The sequence below is a fragment of the Bubalus bubalis genome, chromosome 8, assembly GCF_019923935.1.
Source record: "Bubalus bubalis isolate 160015118507 breed Murrah chromosome 8, NDDB_SH_1, whole genome shotgun sequence".
In the NCBI taxonomy this organism is placed as follows: domain Eukaryota; kingdom Metazoa; phylum Chordata; class Mammalia; order Artiodactyla; family Bovidae; genus Bubalus; species Bubalus bubalis.
Genome location: NC_059164.1, coordinates 105,139,349 through 105,161,100, shown reverse-complemented (window position 1 = coordinate 105,161,100; position 21,752 = coordinate 105,139,349). Strand labels below are relative to the sequence as shown.

The 21,752-nt window shown below is 48.3% G+C and overlaps 1 protein-coding gene, 1 pseudogene and 5 gene segments (V, D, J or C); 1 reads left to right on the top strand and 6 right to left on the bottom strand.

Annotated features, from left to right (window-relative positions):
• Positions 1 to 37: 37 nt before the first annotated feature.
• On the bottom strand, positions 38 to 1,087 carry LOC112586591. The segment is given in 2 exon segments: positions 38 to 693; positions 827 to 1,087. Coding segments are annotated over 2 exon segments (540 nt in total).
• Positions 1,088 to 2,463: 1,376 nt separating this feature from the next.
• On the bottom strand, positions 2,464 to 3,708 carry LOC123334617. The segment is given in 2 exon segments: positions 2,464 to 2,906; positions 2,993 to 3,708. Coding segments are annotated over 2 exon segments (504 nt in total).
• A 2,756-nt stretch (positions 3,709 to 6,464) lies between these two features.
• Positions 6,465 to 6,981, bottom strand: LOC123466031. The segment is given in 2 exon segments: positions 6,465 to 6,814; positions 6,901 to 6,981. Coding segments are annotated over 2 exon segments (399 nt in total).
• A 4,536-nt stretch (positions 6,982 to 11,517) lies between these two features.
• On the bottom strand, positions 11,518 to 12,222 carry LOC123327562. The segment is given in 2 exon segments: positions 11,518 to 12,023; positions 12,155 to 12,222. Coding segments are annotated over 2 exon segments (453 nt in total).
• Positions 12,223 to 12,881: 659 nt separating this feature from the next.
• Positions 12,882 to 14,050, top strand: LOC123334836 (dynein light chain 1, cytoplasmic-like). The gene has a single exon (XM_044946991.2). It carries the CDS (start codon positions 12,989 to 12,991, stop codon positions 13,220 to 13,222), a length of 234 nt encoding a protein of 77 aa, XP_044802926.1. The 5' UTR covers positions 12,882 to 12,988; the 3' UTR covers positions 13,223 to 14,050.
• Positions 14,051 to 14,915: 865 nt separating this feature from the next.
• LOC123327526 lies at positions 14,916 to 16,075 on the bottom strand. The segment is given in 2 exon segments: positions 14,916 to 15,784; positions 15,872 to 16,075. Coding segments are annotated over 2 exon segments (405 nt in total).
• Positions 16,076 to 19,686: 3,611 nt separating this feature from the next.
• On the bottom strand, positions 19,687 to 20,801 carry LOC123334829 (annotated as a pseudogene).
• Between the last annotated feature and the right edge of the window lie 951 nt (positions 20,802 to 21,752).

Here is a 21,752-nt window from a genome sequence, read left to right as displayed (position 1 = left end):
CAACTTTGTGAGCCAATTGCTTTAAAACGTGTATGTGTGTATGTGTGTGTTTGTGTGCGTGTGTGTGTGTTTCTGTGTATTATTTATTCTATGTGGGGGAAAGTTTTATAGGGGCAAAGACCAAAAGTGATGAGGACAGGCTTGAATCAAATTCCTTGCTCTGAAAGCAGTGACATATAAGATGTGGACAAGTCAGTTCCCCTCAGATGTATAAACAGGTAAAATAATATTTACCTAGCATGATCTTTGGGAGCATTAAAACAGAGCAGAGAAAGAATTTCTGGGAGAGTCTATCAGATCTACCTATGCCTGGAAGGGAGGCAATCACCCTCACAGCCACTTCCTGAGCTAGGGCAGAAGTATTTTTGTCCCAGAGGCACCTGATCATGCAGGGCTGTGTCTTGCTGCTGGCACAGAGATACACGGCTGAGTCTGTCAGCTCCAAGGAGCTCAGATTCATCTGAGAGCTAGAGTCACCGAACTGTTCACCTGAGAATCGATCTGGCATGTTTCCTTTCTCATTCTCTCGCCCATTATAATACCGAACAAGGAACTGGGGGCCCTGGCCCAGGGCCTGTTGGTACCAGGATACAGAGAGGTGTCCAGACTCAGGGGAACATCTCAGTATCACTTGCTGCTTTCTTGATTTGATCAGATATTTGGGGGTCTGGGTGACGCCAGAATCCACTAGACCTGTTGGGAAGGAGACAGAAGGAAGCTGAGGGCAGAGCACAGGGGAGCCTCCTGTTGCAGCCCTCATCGCCAGGCTTCTATCTCAGGGAGGCAAAGAATTCTCAGAAGCTCCCACACTGTGTCCAGGACTCACCTGCTCCCAGGAGGCAGAGAGTCACACAACAGAGGAGCCTGGAGCCCATGGCAGCATCAGGACCCAGGACTGCTGCTGGCTGGGGCCGGGGCTCCTGGGGTGAGTGGTGTAAAGTGCTGACCCTCCTGTTCCCTGATTGGAGCACTGGCCTATGACGTCACTGCTCTGTGTCTCTGCAGGCTGCCCTTGTCCCCAGGACCTCTTGGCAGGACCCAGGGCTGGTTCCTCTATGCCATTCCCTGTCCTGACAGCCGCCAGGAAGGATAGGTGTGAGAGGAGCTTCGTCCCCTGGTCCCATGTGTCCACACACATTTGTTCTGCTCCGTCTGACCCTGCCTGACACCCAGCCCTCACCAGATACCCCAACTTCTCACCCTCCCCTTCCCATGCTGCTCCACAGTTGGTCCCCTGGGCACATCCTGAGGCTCCAGGCAGGACCCCTCTTCCCTGAGCAGAGAGGAGTGTGTGCTGGCTCCATGTGTCCCAGGACCACTCAGGGAACTCAAACCTGCTCCCAGGTTCAGGCATGTAGCCAAGGTTCCCTTAAGCTTCCTTCTCCAGGTGACTCTCAACCCCTCCCAGGACACCCTGCTTACCATGGAAACACAGTGCCTCCTAGTGGCCAAAGGTCCATGGTCTCATGGATTTGCAGCCTCTGAAGCAAGGTTTCAAAAATCCCACACCCTAAATACAAACACATACACACACATATCTGTTCTACTGCCTTCCTAGCCTGGCTGATTAGGGTTGATCTTCAAATCCACTCTTAGCCTCTGGAGGTAGAACACTGTATGATCTGACCGTTTTCCTAACAAGGAAATCATTGCTTCACCACTACAATGATGGTAGTTAGCTAAAATGGAAATATATGTCATAAAATAAACGCTCAGAGGATCTCAAGTGAATCTGCCTGCAAACATGTCTTCATAACTACTTCTGATTAATCAGAGGCATATATTTTCAGATTTCCTATTTAAATGTGTATTAACCTATTTATTTCCTATGAACTTGTAAATCTTGATATAATAAGATACCATGGAGGATGTATTTTGACTTTGAGAATATTTCTCTGAAGCAAATGGTGGCAACCTGGTCCAGGATAATTGAGATGGTAAGAAAGAGGGGCAGGAAGGAGAACACACAGCCCCCGCCTGTCTCTCCTCCTGGGAATGGAATGCCAAGGGATTTTGGCTGGTTTCCAATTAACTGAGGTTGTTTTCTCTTTGATGACCCCAAGAACTTGCTCAAACACGACCGCTTACGCTTGGTTACAAAGTTCCCTGTGTCATGGGAAGGGACATGACCCAGATGAAGGGAGAGAAGTGTGTCTGGACAGAGAGGGCAGGGGACCTGAGCCCAAGGCAGTAAAGGAGGAAAGACCTGCCCCTCTGGTGGGCAAGAGCAGGGAGCACTTGAAAGCTAGGCTGCCGGAGAAACTTCCAGAGAGACAGCAATGAGGTTCTGGGAGAGACAAGAGGGTTTAGATATATCTGATTTACTAATATTCTTCCCTTCGGGAGGTCTTAAGCTGATGAGGAAGAGTCAGAACTAGTCAGAACTGGATACAGTCCGAACTGTATCCAGGGAGGATGCAGAGGAAAGACAGAGACTGATGGTGGACACATGTGTCTGAGTCCCTAGGGTCAAATCCAGGCCTGTCCAGGTCACACATCAGGGTCAGAGTGCTGGCACGTGGTCCCCAGGGCTTTAGGTTCCCAGTGCTAGGATCCTGCATGTAGGCCCTTGTCTGTTTCAACAGAGAGCAGGTGACCCTGCAGCTCCATGGAGTAACTGCTGGCACAGAAATATACAACTGTCTGGGAGCATTTGGCAGACTCCAGCGTGAGAGGAAAGTTCTCTGTGTTTGATCTAGAGACGCTGTACCCGTGGGGCATGTCTCGTGGCTCGCATGTGTGCACACCAGCTGAGAAATGGATCAGCCTCAGCCCACGTCCCAGGTCTTGTCGGTACCAGTACATGCGGTCAAGACCCGGATCCTGAGTACATTTCAGTGTCATGCTCTGTCCTCTCCTCACGACCTGGAATCTGGGGTCCTGAGTGACCCCAGCATGGACCGCCCCTGTGGAGAAGGAGGACCCATGCTGCAGTCACAGCGGACAGGCTTAGTGCTGGCACCCCGAAGGGGACCCTGTCCCCAGGACTCACCTGCCTGCAGGAGACAGAAGACCACACAGCCCAGGAGGCAGGGGCTCATGGCAGGGGTGGGGCAGGCGGAGGGCCCTCTGGTCTGAGTGTGGATGAGAGGGGAGAGGGGCTCTCCAGGGAGTCCTTCTGATATGTCACTGTCCATGCCAGGCCCCAGAGCCAACTTGTCACTCAGGGGCCACGCCCCTTCCCCCAGAGGCTCAAATCAGAAATGAACCTAAGTGAACAGTTCACAACAGGGAGACCCATCCGGCTTAATGGGCATCAGCCTCACAATTGTTGTAACCCATCTGTAAACAGTGTGCAGTTTTATCTATACTTCATTGCGAAGTTAATCTTCATAAATGTGTATATTACTTTAATTCATCTACATATTTCTATAGCTCTGCATCTTCGGAAATTCCCTCTAGCTTCCTGCTCTCCTTTATGATATGTGTCCCAGTAGGACTTCAAGTCCCATTTCTGCTTTAATTGATCACAGCCCTGAGAATGGCCCTCCACCTACCATGTTTCTCCAGGTATCTGCTCCCAACCTCATTGAAGGCTCATCAACATTTGAGGAATTGTTTGGATCTGTTCTTATCAACTCACTGACAGACAGTCCACCTGCCAAAGGCAGGTACAACTCCTTCATGTTCACAGGAGCCCCCCCCTTCCCATGTCGGGAGAGGCCTCAGGCCTGTGACCCACCTTTCTGGGTGGAGAGAAGCTGGTTGCCCAGCACAGGATGACGGATTGGCAGAAAGTAATGCAGGCTTAGGAACACCATGGTGAGACGTGGCACCACGGTAAGTGAAAAGTGCTCTTTTTTATTTGAGACATTCTTTTCATGGGAATACCTCCTTGTGATGCGTGGCTGCCATTCATTGAGTAACAGTTCATATCACAGAGCCCCAAACTGTATCTTGTTACACATAACACAACGCATATATGTAACTTGCTCTGTATGGAGATGGTTCCATGAGGAAAGGGACCACAGGTGTTGAAAAGAAACCTGAGCTGCAATCCTAGCTGTAACAGTCATGAGGTATGAGATCTGGGCAATTCACATCCCCTCAGATATATAAACAGTTAAAATAATACTTACCTTGCATGATCTTAGTGAGCATTACAACATATCAAGAAATGAATGTCTGGGAAAATCTATTGCTCTAGCAGAGACTGGGCTTGGCACACTGGCAGCCAACATGCTCACCACCACTTCCTGAGCTGGGGCAGGAGAGTTCTTGTCCCAGAGGCACCTGATCATGCAGGGCTGTGTCTTGGCTGCTGGCACAGAGATACACAGCTGAGTCCGTCAGCTCCAAGGAAGTCAAGTTCAGCTCAGAGCTAGAGTCACTGAACTGTTTTCCTGAGAATCGATCTGATAGGTTTCCTTTCTCATTCTCTTGCCTGTTGAAATACTAAATGAGGAATTGGGGGCCCTGGCCCAGGAACTGTTGGTACCAGTACACAGAGCAGTGTCCAGATGCAGGGGAACATCTCAGAATCGCTTGCTGCTTTCTTGGTTTGATCAGGTATTTGGGGGTCTGGGTGACCCCAGAATCCACCAGGCCTGTTGGGGAGGAGACAGAAGGAAGTTGAGGGCAGAGCACAGGGAAGCCTCCTGCTGCAGCCCTCATCGCCAGGCTTCTATCTCAGGGAAGCAAAGACATCTCAGAAGCTCCCACACTGTGTCCAGGACTCACCTGCTCCCGGAAGGCAGAGAGTCACACAGCAGAGGAGCCTGGAGCCCATGGCAGCATCAGGAACCCAAGACTGCTGCTGGCTGGGGCGGGGCTCCTTGGCTGTGTGGTGTAAAGTGCTGACCCTCCTGCTTCCTTGATTGGAGCATTTGCCTATGACGTCACTGCTCTGTGTCTCTGCAGGCTGCCCTTGTCCAATCTGGACCCCTTACCAATATGCAGGGCCAGCTCCTCTGTGCCCTTCCCTGTGCTGCACAGCCCCTCAGCAAAGGGTGGGTTTGAAGTGTGCACTCTCCCTATGTCTCCATATGTCTACAATACGGCTTGTTCTCCCCTCTCTGCTCCTTCCTGACACTCGTCACCAAGCCCTCAGCAGCCGCCCAGACCCCTCACCCTCCACTTCCCATGCAGCTCCCCCTGAGTACATCCTGAAGCTCCAGGTATGTCCCCACTTCCTTGGCACCGAGGAGCCTGTGCTGGCTCCATGTGTCCCAGGATCTCTCAGGGAACTCAAGCCTGTTCCCTGACACAGGCATGCAGTTAAGGTTCCCTAAAGCTCCCTCTGCTGGGTGATGCTCACCCCTCCCAGCTCACCTGGTTGCATGGGCCACAGTGCCTCCTACTTGCCAGTGGTTCACAGTCTCATGGATTTGCGTCCTCTGTCTAAAGCAAGGGTACAGAAACCCCATAGCCTTAATACACACTCACACACACACACACACTCACACACACACTCACATTCTAGTGTTCTACTGCCTTCCCATCCTGGCTAAATTAGGGTTCATCTTCAAATCTACTCTTAGCCTCTGGAAGTTGAAGACTCAATGGTCCGACATTGTTACAAAGAAGGAAAGAATCGCTGCACCACTGCAGTGATGGTACTTAGCCAAGATGGAAAAAATCGCCATAAAATAAACACTCTGAGGGTCTCACGTGACTCTGCCTGGAGACCTGTATTCCATACCTACCTCTGATGAATCGGGTACATGTATTTCCAGATGTCTTGTATAAATTAAGCATTTCCAAATTCTAGTTGATACATTTTGTAAAGAGGTTTTATATATACGAACTCATATATTTCTGCACTTATGAAATCTTGATGTAATGGGGCAATGGAAGATATATTTTGACTTTGAGAAGATTTTGATGAGGGAGGTGGTGCCAAGCTGGCCGAGGTTAGGTGAGATGCTGAGGAAGTCAGGGGCGGGAGGATGTACATAGAAAGCCAGTCTCTCCTTCAGATGGACTCACATGAGATTTGGATAATTGATAATTAACTGAAGCTGATTTCTCTTTGATGACTCCAGACAACTTGCTCAAAGCAGACCATGTGGAGAGGGCACTTTAAAGGCTTCCCTGTGACTTGGGAAGGGACATGACCTGGATGAGGGAGGAGCAGCATGGGTGTGGTAGAGGGGGCCAGGGAGGTGAGGACAGGATGTCCTGTCCACCCAAGAAAGGTGGGCAAGAGCAGAGACCACATGAGAGCCAGTCGTGGAGAACCTTCCAGAGAGAAGCATTGAAGTGAGACAAGGTGATCTGTTTTTATCTAATTTACCAGCAACCTTCCCTCCTGGAGGTCTCAGGCTCAGGTGATGACTAGCAGTCAGAGCTGGAGAAACATCTTCTTGGTTCACAGGTAGGATGCAGGGGAAAGACAGACATGGATGGTGGACATATGATTCGGAGTCCCTGAGTGAAGTTTGGGTCAGCCTAGTCCATACACCTAGGGTCACACTGAAGGCACATGGCTAACCAAGCCCTGAGGCTCCCGGTTCTAGGAGCTTTCACTTGGACCCCCTGTCTTTTTGCACAGAGAGGAGGTGGCCATGCAGCACCGTGGAGTAACTGCTGGCACAGAAGTACACAGATGTCTGGGAGAGGTTGGCAGACTCCAGCGTGAGAGGGAAGTTCTCTGTGCTTGATCTGGAGACTCTGTACCCGTTGGGCACGTCTCCTTTCTCTGTGGTGGGAGGCCCAGCTGAATAATAGATCAGCCTCAGCCCGTGTCCCAGGTCTTGTGGGTACCAGTACATATAGTTATGATCCAGATCCTGAGTACATGTCAGTGTAGTGCCCTGTCCTCCCCTCACGACCTGGAATCTGGGGTCCTGAGTGACCCCAGCATGGACCGCCCCTGTGGAGGAGGAGGACCGATGCTGCAGTCACAGAGGACAGGCTTAGTGCTGGCACCCCGAAGGGGACCCTGCCCCCAGGACTCACCTGCCTGCAGGAGACAGAAGACCACACAGCCCAGGAGGCAGGGGTTCATGGCGGGGCAGGGGCAGGTGGAGGGCCGTCTGGTCTGAGTGTGGATGAGAGGGCGAGGGGCTCTCCAGGGAGTCCTTCTGAGATGTCACTGTCCCTCCAGGCCCCAGAGACAACGTGTCACATGGCGGCCACGCCCCTTCCCCTAGAGGCTCAAATCAAAGTGATTAGAACAGGGAGATGGCTTGGACAGATTGCTTGGACATGGTCTGAACAGCCGTAAGTCTTACAAAGTGCTGTAACCTTTCCTTAAAGTAGTTTGTACCTTTTATGTATGTTTTACTCCAGAGATAATTCCTTAATTTGTATATTAGCTTATTTGTCTACATATTTCTGTAGTTTTGAATCTCAGAGGAAATCCTTAGGGCTTCCTGCTGTCCTTTATGCCCCATGCATCCCGAATACTCCCTCAAGTGTGGTTTCCTCTTTGCTCAACTGACCTAGTCCTGCTCCTGTCCTCTCACCTACAGTGATTCTTTGGGGTCTGGTTCCTTAACTGCAGGGCAGACTCATCACTATTTGAGAAATCACTTGGCTCTATTTCTTCTCAGTTCACTAACATACAGCTGCTGCTGCTGCTGCTACTAAGTTGCTTCAGTCGTGTCCGAGTCTGTGGGACGGCATAGACGGCAGCCCACCAGGACACCTGCCAAATGCAGGTACAGCGGCTTCATGTTTGCCAAAGTATGTGCTTCCCGAGTCTGAGGGCGCAGGGAGGGGACACAGCAAGTAGAACCACCGCAGCCGTAAGACAGAACTTTCTTTGTGGCAGAAGCTGGTTGCTCAACGCGGATGACATTTTTAAACAAAGGAACATATATATGAGAGGGATTTGGGGAGAAGTGCCGGACTCCAGGATAAATGAAAAGTGCTCTGACTTTATGTGAGACATCCACCCCATGGGAATACTTCCTTGTGAAGCATGACTGCCAGTAATAAATTGATATCCTGGAGCCCTAGAGTGTACCTTGTTGCACAAACCTCACACTCAAAAGGACCCTGTACTTAGAGCGACGCTCTGCTGTTGGGATCTTCAAATTCTCAATAGTCTTTGAACCATGGACTCTGCAAATTATGTGCCAGATCCTGGTTTCACGATTTTAGACCTGCTGTGCCCTCCTGATGGTTGGTTTCCCTTTAGCCTGACCACACGTCTAATGTCTGGGTGACTAAGTACTCCTGGGCCTGGGACAGAAAGACACTGAAACTAAAGCGAGAAACAAAGAAGGACCCTCATGTCAAAACCACAATGACCAGGCTTGAATCTGGGCCTGGCAAGCCCTCGAGTGGTTCCATGCATGTGCTCAGGACTTCTCTGGTCCAGGATACAGAAGCACACAGTAAGGGGGTCATACCCAGGCCAGGCCAGAAGAAAGGGGCCTTTCCAGCTCAAGGCCTGTGGCCTGAATCCTTGGCATCAAGTCATAGGAACCCTTCTCCCACATGGAATTATCACTCACGGATACAACTGCTGCTGGTGGTCAGGCCAGCCCAGGACCTAGTGCGTGAATCTGAAGCCTTGCTAAGTTGTTTCTCATAGAATATTAACAAAAAATCATTATAAAATGATTTCAGAAAAAGGGTTCATGTGAAAAAAAAGTCTATGAAATTGAGTCAATAAATTTTACAAAAACAGCCTGTACCAGCTGGTAAGACCTTTGATGGTCATTTTATCAAACCATCAATCCCCAGTTAGGATTGTCCATCACACGGAAATGGTATCTCACGTGGTTTCAAGCACTTTGTTAATTATAACACGTTCCAGGAGCGCTTAACTGTCTTACATATTTAGCTTCAGGCTAAAAAGGAATTGTTCTGATGGGTATAGACATTAAGTTTTCACCAAAAAAATGCATGAGCAAAACAAATCTACGGCAACAGAAATCATACTGTTGGTTGTCAGGAAAGGAGAGAGTCCCAGGAACGGGGCCTGAGGGAATATCTGGTGATAAAATGTTCTCTGTCTTAAAGGGACAGATGTTTCATCAGCATATACATATATATTGATCAAACCGTAGATCTCTTCATTATACAGTGTGAATATACACCTGATCCTTGAACAACACAAGTTTTGAGGGAGTGGGTCCACTTGTGGGTGGATATTTTAATAAATATGTACTAAGATACTGAACAGCTGTGATTGGTTGAATCCATGGATGTGGAATCTCAAATACACCGTTGAATGTGCAATTGAAAGTCGCTCAGTTCTGTCTGACTCTTTGCAATCCCATGGACTATACAGTTCATGGAATTCTCCAGGCCAGAATACTGGAGTGGGTAGGGTAGACTTTCCCTTCTCCAGGGGATCTTCCCAACTGAGGTCTCCTGCATTGCAGGTGGATTCTTTACCAGCTGAGCCACAAGGGAAGCCCAAGAACACTGGAGTGGTAGCCTATTCCTTCTGCAGTGGATCTTCCTGACACAGGAATCAAACTGGGGTCTTCTGCATTGCAGGTGGATTCTTTACCAACTGAGCTGTCAGGGGAGCCCCGAGTCTATAAGGTTGTAGGAGGTTCAGGGACCCTAAAACCTACATTGTTTACTGGTAAACTACAGTTCAAATATCAATAAAAGTGATTTAAAAATATCTGAGGTGAGATGTTACATACACTTTTTTAGTTCATGTAATGAATCATTAGGCATAATATTCCTTTCACTGGGACTTCTGATGTCCTCAATTAAAGGCTTTCAAGGCAAAACATGTCCATCTCTACCTTTGCACCTAGGAAATGGTAGAAGAGGCTGTCAGAGGTTAGCAAAGGGAATCAAGAAATCCAGAGTCCTGTTATATGCCAGGGACTTCATGCTTATTAAATACTTATGAAAGTAAGGTGGTGTGGTGGCTAATTGAACATGTCTCCTTGACCGTGCCAGAGACATTTAATTAAACTTTATTCTGGATGTTAAGTGAAGGTATTTTTGGAAGAGGTTAACATATAAATTCTCCAAGCCAGGCTTCAGCAATATGTGAACCGTGAACTTCCTGATGTTCAAGCTGGTTTTAGAAAAGGCAGAGGAACCAGAGATCAAATTGCCAACATCTGCTGGATCATGGAAAAAGCAAGAGAGTTCCAGAAAAACATCTATTTCTGCTTTATTGACTATACCAAAGCCTTTGACTATGTGGATCACAATAAACTGTGGAAAATTCTGAAAGAGATGGGAATACCAGACCACCTGTCCTGCCTCTTGAGAAACGTGTATGCAGGTCAGGAAGCAACAGTTAGAATTGGACATGGAACAACAGACTGGTTCCAAATAGGAAAAGGAGTACGTCAAGGCTGTATACTGTCACCCTGCTTATTTAACTTCTATGCAGAGTACATCATGAGAAATGCTGGGCTGGAAGAAGCACAAATTGGAATCAAGATTGCTGGGAAAAATATCAATAACCTCAGATATGTAGATGACACCACCCTTATGGCAGAAAGTGAAGAGGAACTCAAAAGCCTCTTGATGAAAGTGAAAGAGGAGAGTGAAAAAATTGGCTTAAAACTCAGCATTCAGAAAACGAAGATCATGGCATCCGGTCCCATCACTTCATGGGAAATAGATGGGGAAACAGTGGAAACAGTGTCAGACTTTATTTTTTTGGGCTCCAAAATCACTGCAGATGGTGACTGCAGCCATGAAATTAAAAGACACTTACTCCTTGGAAGGAAAGTTATGACCAACCTAGATAGCATATTCAAAAGCAGAGACATTACTTTGCCAACAAAGGTCCATCTAGTCAAGGCTCTGGTTTTTCCTGTGGTCATGTATGGATGTGAGAGTTGGACTGTGAAGAAGGCTGAGCGCCGAAGAATTGATGCTTTTGAACTGTGGTGTTGGAGAAGACTCTTGAGAGTGCCTTGGACTGCAAGGAGATCCAACCAGTCCATTCTGAAGGAGATCAGCCCTGGGATTTCTTTGGAGGGAATGATGTTGAAGCTGAAACTCCAGTACTTTGGCCACCTCCTGTGAAGAGTTGACTCATTGGAAAAGACTCTGATGCTGGGAGGGATTGGGGGCAGGAGGAGAAGGGGACAACAGAGGATGAGATGGCTACATGGCATCACTGATTCGATGGATGTGAATCTGAGTGAACTCCGGGAGTTGGTGATGGACAGGGAGGCCTGGCGTGCTGTGATTCATGGAGTCACAAAGAGTCAGACATGACTGAGCCATTGAACTGAACTGAACTGAACATATAAATAGGTAGATTTTAACATTAAATTAGATTAACATTTGAAACAGATGATCTTCCATTCCACAGTCTTAGTGGGCCTCATCCAACCAGTGAAGATATGTATAGAAGGAAAAGTCTGATCCTCCCCCAGGTAAGAGACAACTGTTCAGCTGATGGCCTTCAAACAGGACCATCAGTTCTTGGGCCTTTGAATTTAAACATCAGCTCTCCCTGAACCTCTAGATTCACCAGTCCAACCTGGAGATTTGGATTTGTCAGCTGTAAGAGCTATGTGGAGCGAACTCCTTTAAAAGATGGGGAGCAGGAAACACAGGTATTGAGGACAGCCTTGATTCTGATTCCTTGTCTGGCAGTTAGGAAATATGAGACCTGGGCAAGTCACTTCCCATCAGATGTATAAACAGTTAAAATACTCTTTATCTTGCATGATCTTTGTGAGCATTAAAACATACAAAGGAAAGAATGTCTGGGAAAGTCTATCAGTTCTACCTGGGTCTGGGTCTCGCTGGCTGGCAACTGACACCCTGGCAACCACTTCCTGAGCTGGGGTAGGAGTGTTTTTGTCCCAGAGGCATCTGATCATGCAGGTCTGTGTCTTGGCTGCTGGCACAGTGATACATGGCAGAGTCCGTCAGCTCCAAGGAGCTCAAGTTCAGCTCAGAGCGAGAGTCACTGAACTGTTTTCCTGAGAATCGATCCAGGAGGTGAGATTCTCCACTCACTTTCTGGTTGTAATACTGAACGAGGAACTGGGGGCCCTGGCCCAGGGCCTGTTGGTACCAGTACACAGAGAAGTGTCCAGAGTGAGGGGAACATCTCAGAGTCGCTTGCTGCTTTCTTGATTTGATCAGGTATTTGGGAGTCTGGGTGACTCCAGAATCCACCAGGCCTGTTGGGAAGAGACAAGGAAGCTGAGCGCAGAGCACAGGGGAAGCCTCCTGCTGCAGCCCTCATCGCCAGGCTTCTATCTCAGGGAGGCGACGACATCTCAGAAGCTCCCACACTGTGTCCAGGACTCACCTGCTCCCAGAAGGCAGAGAGTCACACAGCAGAGGAGCCTGGAGCCCATGGCAGCATCAGGAACCCAAGACAACTGCTGGCAGGAGGTGGGACTCCTGGGGAGAGTGGTCTAAAGTGCTGACCCTCCTGCTTCCCTGATTGGAGCGTTTGCCTATGATGTCACTGCTCTGTGTCTCTGCAGGCTGTTTCCTGATCCACTGGACCCCTTGGCAGGATCCATGGTGGACTCCTCTATGCCCTTCCCTGTCCTGTACAGCCCCTCAGCAAAGGGTGGGTGTGAGGTAAGCACTGTCCCCATGTCCCCATATGCCCATCACATGCCTTTTTCTTCTCTTCCTGTCCCTGCCTGACACTCATCACCCAACCCTCACCAGCCACACTAATCCCTCACCCTCCACTCCCCATGCTGCTCCAGGAGATGGCCCCCTGGACACATCCTGAGGCTCCAGGCAAGTCCCCACTCCCCTGGGCAGTGAGGAGTCTGTGCTGGGTCCATGTGTCTGGTCCACTCAGGGAGCTCAAACCTGCTCCCTGATGCAAGCATGTAGCCAAGGTTCCCTTAAGCTGCCCTCTCCAGGGTGGCTCTCAACCCCTCCCAGGACACCCTGCTTACCATGGACCCACAGTGCCTCCTACTGGCCCATGGTCCACAGTCTCACGGATCTGTGGCTTCTGTCTAAATCAAGAATAGAAATTTAGACACTGATGGCTTTGGTAGTGACCGCCTCTCTATGCAGGTGTGAGCCTGGCAAGCGCCTTCCCCAGGAGACCAAGGCCAGCCCCTGCTCCTTGGTGAGCATGTGTGACTGAAAGGCTGTGATCAAGAATGCCGATATGCCAGAGGAGATGCAACTGGACTCAGTGGAGTGTGCTACTCAGGCACTGGAGAAGTATAATACAGAGAAGGACATCGCGGCCCACATCAAGAAGGAGTCTGACAAGAAGTACAACCCCATCTGGCACTGCATCGTGGGGAGGAACTTCTGTAGTTATGTGACATATGAAACCAAAATCTTCATCTGCTTCTACCTGTGCCAAGTGGCCAATCTCCTGTTCAAATCTGGTTAAAAGCATGGACTGTGCCACACACCTAGTGATCCATCCAAAAACCAGGACTGCAGCCTAAAGTCCAAATACCAGAGACTGAAGTCTTCAGCCCTGCCTAAGGGAACACCTCCATCTTTGAATCTTTATTGGGTTTTGTACGGGGCATTCTCTGTACTGGTTTGTTGTGGTTATAAAGCAATTAGCAAAATGGCTTACATTTGTATTTATTTTCTATTCCATACTTCTCTGCCCATGTTTTTTTTCTCTTCGAAATCCATTGCTTTAAAGAAAGAAGTCTTTTGGAGAAGGGTGCGTTAATAAACCGTTTGTTCAAATAATCTAGAGTTGAAGATGGCCTCTTTAGTTGATCTTGGGTAGGCTGGTGGGGGTGATTCCTTGAAGTTTCTGCGGGATGTAACAGACTAGCCTATTCAGCACTCTTGCGTTTCATTCTTGCCCATCCTGCTCCTGTCGTGCATGGGAGAATGCTACTCAGAAGTGCGTGTTGAGAGAGGCACGGCAGAGAAACTACTGGACCAACTCTTACTCCTAATCTGATAAGTACATTCCTTAAGCGCTCCTTTTGTGATAACAGCTATAGAGTGCTCCGGGCCTTAGGCCTCACGAGATGATGAGTGTGTCATGGAACACCTTTAAGCTTTCTAGGGCTGTAAAATGGAAACAAGCTGGTAAGAAAGTTGGGCTAATGAGAAATCTGTTGGGCTCTAGACATTTCCCCTCCCCTGCCTGGCCAAAGTATACTCTAAAGATCGAAGGTGGTCTTAAAGGGAAAAAGCTTTTAAGTAGCGACCTTCCTTGTGATTCTAATAAAGTCTGCAGGAATTTAAACTTACAAGCCTGCTGTGCTGTGCTTTAACTGGCTGTGTTCACATATGAGTTGGAGCTTTCATTAAAAGACACAATTAAAGCAAAAAAAGAATAGATATTCCCCACAACCCCACCTGCAACCCCTCTACACATAGACACACAAATACACACCCCTGGTCTACTGCCTTCCCAGCCTGACAGAATTAGGGTGGATCCTGAAATCCACTCTTATCCTCTGGAGGTAAAAGACTGAGCGATCTGACACTTTTACTAAGAAGGAGGGAATTATTGCACCACTACAGGGGCAGTAGTTAGCTGAGATGAAAATACTTGACCATAAGGTAAATACTCTCAAGATCTCAAGTGAATCCGCCAGGAAACATGTATTCCATAACTACTTCTGATTAATCAGATGCATATATTTCTAGATTTCCTATTGAAATTAAGCTTATTACCAAATTCCAGGTAATGCATTTTATAAAGAGGTTTTATATATATGGATTCATTTATCTCTGCACTTATAAAATCTTGATATCATGAGGCAATGGAGGATATATTTTGACTTTGAGATTTTATTGAGGAAGGTGGGCCAACCTGGCCTATGTTAGGTGAGATGCTTAGGAGATCGGGGGGCTTGGGGGAGAATACACAAAGACAGTCTGTCCTCGTTCATTGGACTCATGAAGTTTTGGATAATTGGTAATTAACTGAAGTTGGTTTCTCTTTGATGACTCCAGACAGCTTGCTCAAAGCAGATCACGTGGACAGGCCACTTTAAAAACTACCTTGTAGTTTGGGAAGGGACGTGACCATAGCTCAGTTGGTAAAGAATCCACCTGCAATGCAGGAGACCCTGGGTGGGGAAGATCCACTGGAGAAGGGAAAGGCTGCCCACTCCAGTATTCTGGCCTGGAGAATTCCAGGGACTACACAGTCCATGGGGTCGCAAAGATGAGGACATGACTGAGCGACTTTCACTTTCGTGACTCAGATGAAGGAGGAACAATGTGGCTGGAGTAGAAAGGGCCAGGAAGGTGGGAGAGGAGTGACTTACCCACCCAGGAAAGGTGGGCAAGAGAAGAGAGCACGCGAGAGCCAGGCTGGGGGAGAACCTTCCAGAGAGACAGCGATGAGCTGCCTGAGGTGGGACACGAGGGCCTCTTTTTATCTAGTTTACAAACAACCTTCCCTCCTGGAGGTCTCAGGCTCAGGTGATGACTAGGAGTCAGAGCGGGGGAAACTCCTGGTTCACAGGGAGGATACAGAGAAAAGACAGCAATGGATGGTGGACACATATCCACATGGCCTGGAGTGAGGTCCGGGCCAGCACAGACCACACACTCAGGGTCACACTGCAGGCACGTGGCAGCAAAGCCCTGAGGCTGCTGGTGCTAGGAGCCTACAAGCAAGGGGCTGCCTTGCCTTTTTGCACAGAGAGGAGGTGACCCTGCAGCGCTGTGGAGTAACTGCTGGCGCAGAAGTACACAGATGTCTGGGAGCGGTTGGCAGACTCCAGTGTGAGAGGGAAGTCCTCTGTGCTTGGTCTGGAGACGCTGTAGCCCTCGGTTACATCTCCCGTCTGTGTGTCGGGAGGGCCATTTGAGTAATGGATCAGCCTCATTCCGCGTCCCACGTCTTGTCGGTACCAGTACATATAACCGTGTTTCAGATCCTGAGTACATGTCAGTGTCGCTTTCTGTCCTGACCTCACGACCTGGAATCTGGGGTCCTGAGTGACCCCAGCATGGACCGCCCCTGTGGAGAAGGAGGACCGATGCTGCAGTCACAGCGGACAGGCTTAGTGCTGGCACCCCGAAGGGGCCCCTGCCCCCCAGGACTCACCTGCCTGTAGGAGACAGAAGACCACACAGCCCAGGAGGCAGGGGCTCATGGCGGGGGTGGGGTTGCAGAGGGCCCTCTGGTGTGTGTGTGGATGAGAGGGGAGAGGGGCTCTCCAGGGAGTCCTTCTGAGATGTCACTCTCCCTGCCAGGCTCCAGAGCCAACTTGTCACTCAGGGGCCACGCCCCTTCCCCCAGAAGCTCAAATCAGAAATGAACCTGAGAGAACTGTTCACAACAGGAAGACCCATCCAGATCAACAGGCATCAGCCTTACAAGTTGTAACCTGTAAAACTGTTTGCAACTTTATGTATACTTTGTTCCAGAGATAATTCTTCATTAAACTTATATTTGTCTTATTTATCCACATATTTAGGTAGCCTTTTTAAAGTTATTTTTAACTGGAGTCTAATTGCTTTGCAAAGTGTGTTGGTTTCTGCTGTACACCACGTGACTCAGCCATTAGTATGCATATATCCCCTCCCTCTTGAACTTCCCTCCCTCTGAGCCCTGCACTTGACCCCTCTAGGTCCTCAGAGAGCAAAGAGCTGAGCTCCCTGTGCAGTACAGCAGCTTCCCACTAGCTCTCTACATATGTAATGGGATTTCTTAGTTTGGATTCTTGGGGAAAAGTCCTCATAGCCTCTGCTGCCTTTATGACTCTTGCGTCCCACCTGTGCCTTCAAGTGTCCGTTTCTACTTTGTTTAGTTGATCGCATTGTGTTTTTTTTTTCCTTCCACCTGATTCTTCTGGTATCTGGTTCCCCAGCCTTGGGGCAGGCTCATGGACATTTGAGGAATCCTTTGAGTCTATTTCTTACCAATTCGCTGATAGACTGGGCACCTGCTGAATGCGGCTACAGCTCCTTCATGTTCACCGGAGCACATGCTTCCCGTGTCTGAATGGGGGGAGCAGCACAGCTCTAACCCACCTTTCTCCGAGGAGAGTAGATGGTTGCTCAGCACCGTGGGTGACGTGGGAGCACAAAGGAATACAGATGCGGAAGGGACTGGGAGGAGGTGGCAGACTCGGGGCAAATGAAAACTGCTTCCTTTTTATTTCAGACAGCCGTTCCATGCAAGTAACTCCCTAAGTAGCATAGACGGAAGTGAAAGTGTTAGTCACTCAATTGTGTCCAACTCTGCAACCCCATGGACTCGATCTAGCCTACCAGGCTCCTCTGTCCATGGGATTTTCCAAACCAGAATACTGGAGTGGATTGTCATTTCCTTCTCCAAGGAATCTTCCTGACCCAGGGATCGAACCTGGATCTCCTGCATTGCAGGCAGACTCTTTACCATCTGAGCCACCAGGGAAGCCCTTATGTAGCATGCCTGATCTTAATTAACAGATATCACAGAGCCCCAAAGTATCCTGTTACACATAACCCCCCACTTTGAAGGACCCCGTACTTGATGCAATGCTCTGCTGTTGTGATCTTCAAACACTCAACAACAGTTGAAACATGGACCCTGCAAATTATGCAGCTGGTCCTGGTTACATGGTTTTGGACCTGGAATGACCTCCTGATGTTCTGGTTTTCCTTGATCCCAACCACATGTCTGGGGTCTGGGTAATGCTGCATTCCTGGCACCTGGGAGAGAAAGGCATAGAAACAAAAGTCAGAAGCAGCAAAGGAGTCTGAATTTATGACCACAGCAGCAAGACTTGACCTGGGTCTGGCAAGCCCACGAGTGATTCCACATCCATGCTCAGAACTTCTTTCTTCCAGAAGACAGCAGGGCACCCAGCACAGGAGACTCATGCCCAGGCCATGCCAGAAGAGAAAGAGCGGCCTTGCAGCTCAAGGCCTGTGTCTTGGATACTTACGGTCGAAGCAAAGGGGACCTGTGTCTCAACATAGAATGGTCTCTCACCAAAATTCCTAGTGTCCACAGTCTTGCCGGGGGGAACACACTGAGTGAGTAAGAAACCCAGCTATGTGTGCGTCTCATGGAATCTCATCATTTTCTGCGAAGTGATGACTTCTTGTCAAAATATCATTATCAAGTGATTTCAGGGAATGGGTTCATGAGGACAAATTTATGAAAGTGAGGAAATAAATTTTACAAAAATAGCTTGTAGCAGCTGGCATGACCTTTTAATGGTCATTTTATCAAACCATCCATCTCCAGACAGGATAGTCCCTGACATGGATGTGGTGCTCACATGGTTTTAAGCACTTCTGTAACCATAAGACTTTCCAGGAGCTCCTAACTTTCTTCAATATTTTACACTTGCCTAAAAGGGAATTGTTTTAATGGGTATAGAGCTTATATTTTCAGTAAAAAGATGCCTGAGTAAAACACATCTCTAGCAACAGATATCATATTGTTGGTAGTCAGGAAAGGAGAGAGGCATGGGAAAGGGACCTGAAGAAACTTTCTGGTGATGGAAATGTTCTTTATTGTAATAGGGTGGATGTTGCATGGCACATGCATATACTCTGTCTATTATACAGTGTGTACTGTTTATGGTATTTACAGCTGAACTTTGAACAACACAGATTTGAACTGAGTGGGTCCATTTATGTGTGGATGTTTTAATAAATAAGGGAAACTAAAAGACTCTTCCTCCTTGGAAGAAAAGCAATGACAAACCTAGACAGCATATTAAAAAGCAGAGATATCACTTTGCCAACCAAGGTCTGTCTAGTCAAAGCTATGATTTTTTCATTACTCATGTATGGATGTGAGAGCTGGACCATAAAGAAAGCTGAGTGCCGAACAATTGATGCTTTAGAACTGTGGTGTTGGAGACGACTCTTGAGAGTCCCTTGGACAGCAAGGATATCAAACCAGTCAATCCTAAAGGAAATCAGTCCTAAATATTTATTGGAAGGACTGAAGCTGAAATGCCAATACTTTGGCCACAAGATGTGAAGAGCTGACTCATTGGAAAAGACCCTGATGCTGGGAGAGATTGAAGGTGGGAGGAGAAGGGGACGACAGAGGATGAGATTGTTGGATGACATCACTGACTCCATGGACTTGAGTTTGAGCAAGCTCAGGGAATTGGTGATGGACAGGGAAGCCTGGCATGCTGCAGTCAAACATGGGGTCTCAGAAGTCAGACACGACTGAGTGACTGTACTGAACTGAAGGTACTGCCCAATTTGACTGGCTGAATGTGTTGACCTGGAATCCCACAAACACATGGATGAATGTGAAGTTATACACAAAGTTTTGATTACGGTGTTGTGGATGTCTCAGGGACCCTAAAGCATACATGAGTTAAAGGTTAACTGTAGGGCTTCCCAGGTGGCACAGTGGTAAAGAATCCAGCTGCCACTGAGGAGATGTGGATTTGATCCCTGGGTCAGGAAGATCTCCTGGAGAGGGAAATGGAAACCCACTGCAGAATTTTGCCTGGGGAATCCCATAGACAAGGAGCCTGGCAGGCTACAGTGCATAGGGTCGCAAAGAGTCAGATACAATTGAGCACACACATATAATTCACATTTTAAAATATCTGAGGAGGCATATATATTACACACTCTTGTTAATTTCATGTGATGACTCATCAGGCATAAATACTTTTTTCCTGTCACTTCTGATACCCTCAACTACAGGATTTCAAGGTAACATATGTCCATTTCTCCCTTTGTACCTAGAAAATGGTAAAAGAGGCTGTCAGAGTTTAGCAAAGGGAATCAAGAAGTCCAGAGTGTTGTTATGTGCCAGGGACTTTCTGCTTATTAAGTACTTATACAACAGTGGAACATGGTGTGATGCTATTATAATGTATCACCTTGACTATGCCACAGGTATTTATTTAAACATTATTCTGGGTGTTATGTGAGGGTGTTGTTGGAAGAGATTAACATGGAAACACATAGACTTTAATATGAGGTTAGATTAACATTGTAACATTGTAAACAGATGACCTTTCATAGTGTTGGTGGGCATCATTTAACCAGTGAAGACATGAATAGAACAGAGAGACTGATCCTCCTCAAGTAAGAGATAATTGTCCAGGTGATGGCCTTCAAACTGGACCATTAGTTATTCAGCTTTAGAACTAAAACTCAGCTCTCCCTGTGTCTCTACCACCAACCCAGTATCCAGTTTTGGGCCTTACCAGCCTTAACAACTATGTGAACCTACTCCTTTAAAACACGTATACATATGTTTGTTCTATGGGGGGACACTTCTAAGGGGGGCAAGGATCACAGGTATTGAGGACAGACGTGAGTCTGATTCCTTGTCTGACAGTAATGAAGTATGAGACCTGGGCAAGTCAGTCCCCTCGAGTGTATAAACAATTAAAATAATACTTATCTTGCATGATCTTTGTGAGCACTAAAACATAGCAAAGAAAGAATGTCTGGGAAAATCTGTCCACTCTACCAGAGCCTGGGCCCGGCTGGCTGGCAGCCAATACCCTCAAGGCCGCTTCCTGAGCTGGGGCAAGAGTGTTTTTGTACCAGAGGCACCTGATCATGCAGGGCTGTGTCTTGGCTGCTGGCACAGAGATACACGGCTGAGTCTGTCAGCTCCAAGGAGCTCAAATTCAGCTCAGAGTGAAAGTCACTAAATTGTTTTGCTGAGAATCGATCTGGCATGTTTTCTCCTCTACTAACTTGTCCGCAGTAATACTGAACGAGGAACTGGGGGCCCTGGCCCAGGGCCTGCTTGGTACCAGTACACAGAGTGGTGTCCAGAGTCAGGGGAATATCTCAGAGTCACTTGCTGCTTTCTTGATTTGATCAGGTATTTGGGGGTCTGGGTGACTTCAGAATCCACCAGGCCTGTTGAGAAGGAGACAGATGGAAGCTAAGGGCAGAGCACAGGGAAGCCTCCTGCTGCAACCCTCATTGCCAGGCTTCTATCTCAGGGCAGTAAAGACATCTCAGAAGCTCCCACGCTGTATCCAGGACTCACCTGCTCCCAGGAGGCAGAGAGTCACACAGCAGAGGAGCCTGGAGCCCATGGCAGCATCAGGAACCTAAGACTACCGCTAGCTGGGGGTGGGGCTCCTGGGGTGAATGGTGTGAAGTGTTGACCCTCCTGCTTCCCTGATTGGAGCATTTGCCTATGACATCACTGCTCTGTGTCTCTGCAGGCTGCCCTTGTCCACTAGACCCCTTGGGAGGACCCAGGGGTGGCTCCTCTATGCCCTTCCCTATCCTGCACAGCTGCTCAGCAAAGGGTGGGTGTGAAGTGTGCATTCTCCCCATGTCTCCATATGTCCAAAATATGACTTCTTCTCATCTCTCTGCTCCTTCCTGACACTCATCACCGAGCCCTCACCAGCCACCTGAACCCCTCACCCTCCACTTCCTTTGCAGGGTCCCCCAGAGTACATCCTGAAGCTCCAGGGATGTCCCCACTCCCCTGGGCAGTGAGGAGTCAGAGCTGGTTCCTTGTGTCCTGGAAGCACTTCGGGAACTCAAACCTGCTCCCTGATGCAGGCATGTAGTCAAGGTTCCCTTAAGCTCCGCTCTCTTGGGTGCCTCTTCAACCCCTCCCAGGCAGCCTGCTTACCATGGACCCACAGTGGCTCCTAGTGGCCAATGGTCCACAGTCTCATGGATTTGCACTTTAGGTCTAAAGCAGGAATAGAAATTCCCAACAGCCCTCAGGACAACCCCTCCACACACACACACACACACACACACACACTCACACTCCTGTTCTTATGCCTCCCCAGTCTGGCTGAATTAGGGTTGGTCTTGAAATCCACTCAGCCTCTGGAGGTAAAAGATTGTATGAAGAGACACTTCGACTAAGAAAAAAAATTGCTGCATCATTGCTATCATGGTAGTTTGCTAACATGAAATAGTACAGGCCATAAAATAAACACTCTGGTGGTCTCAAGTGAAACCATCCTGGAAACATGTATTCAGAGCTCCTTCTGATTAATCAGAAACCATGTATTTCC

Coding starts and splice junctions, on each gene's coding strand:
- LOC123334836 (XM_044946991.2), top strand. CDS start 12,989: ATGCCAGAGGAGATGCAACTGGACTCAGTGGAGTGTGCTACTCAGGCA.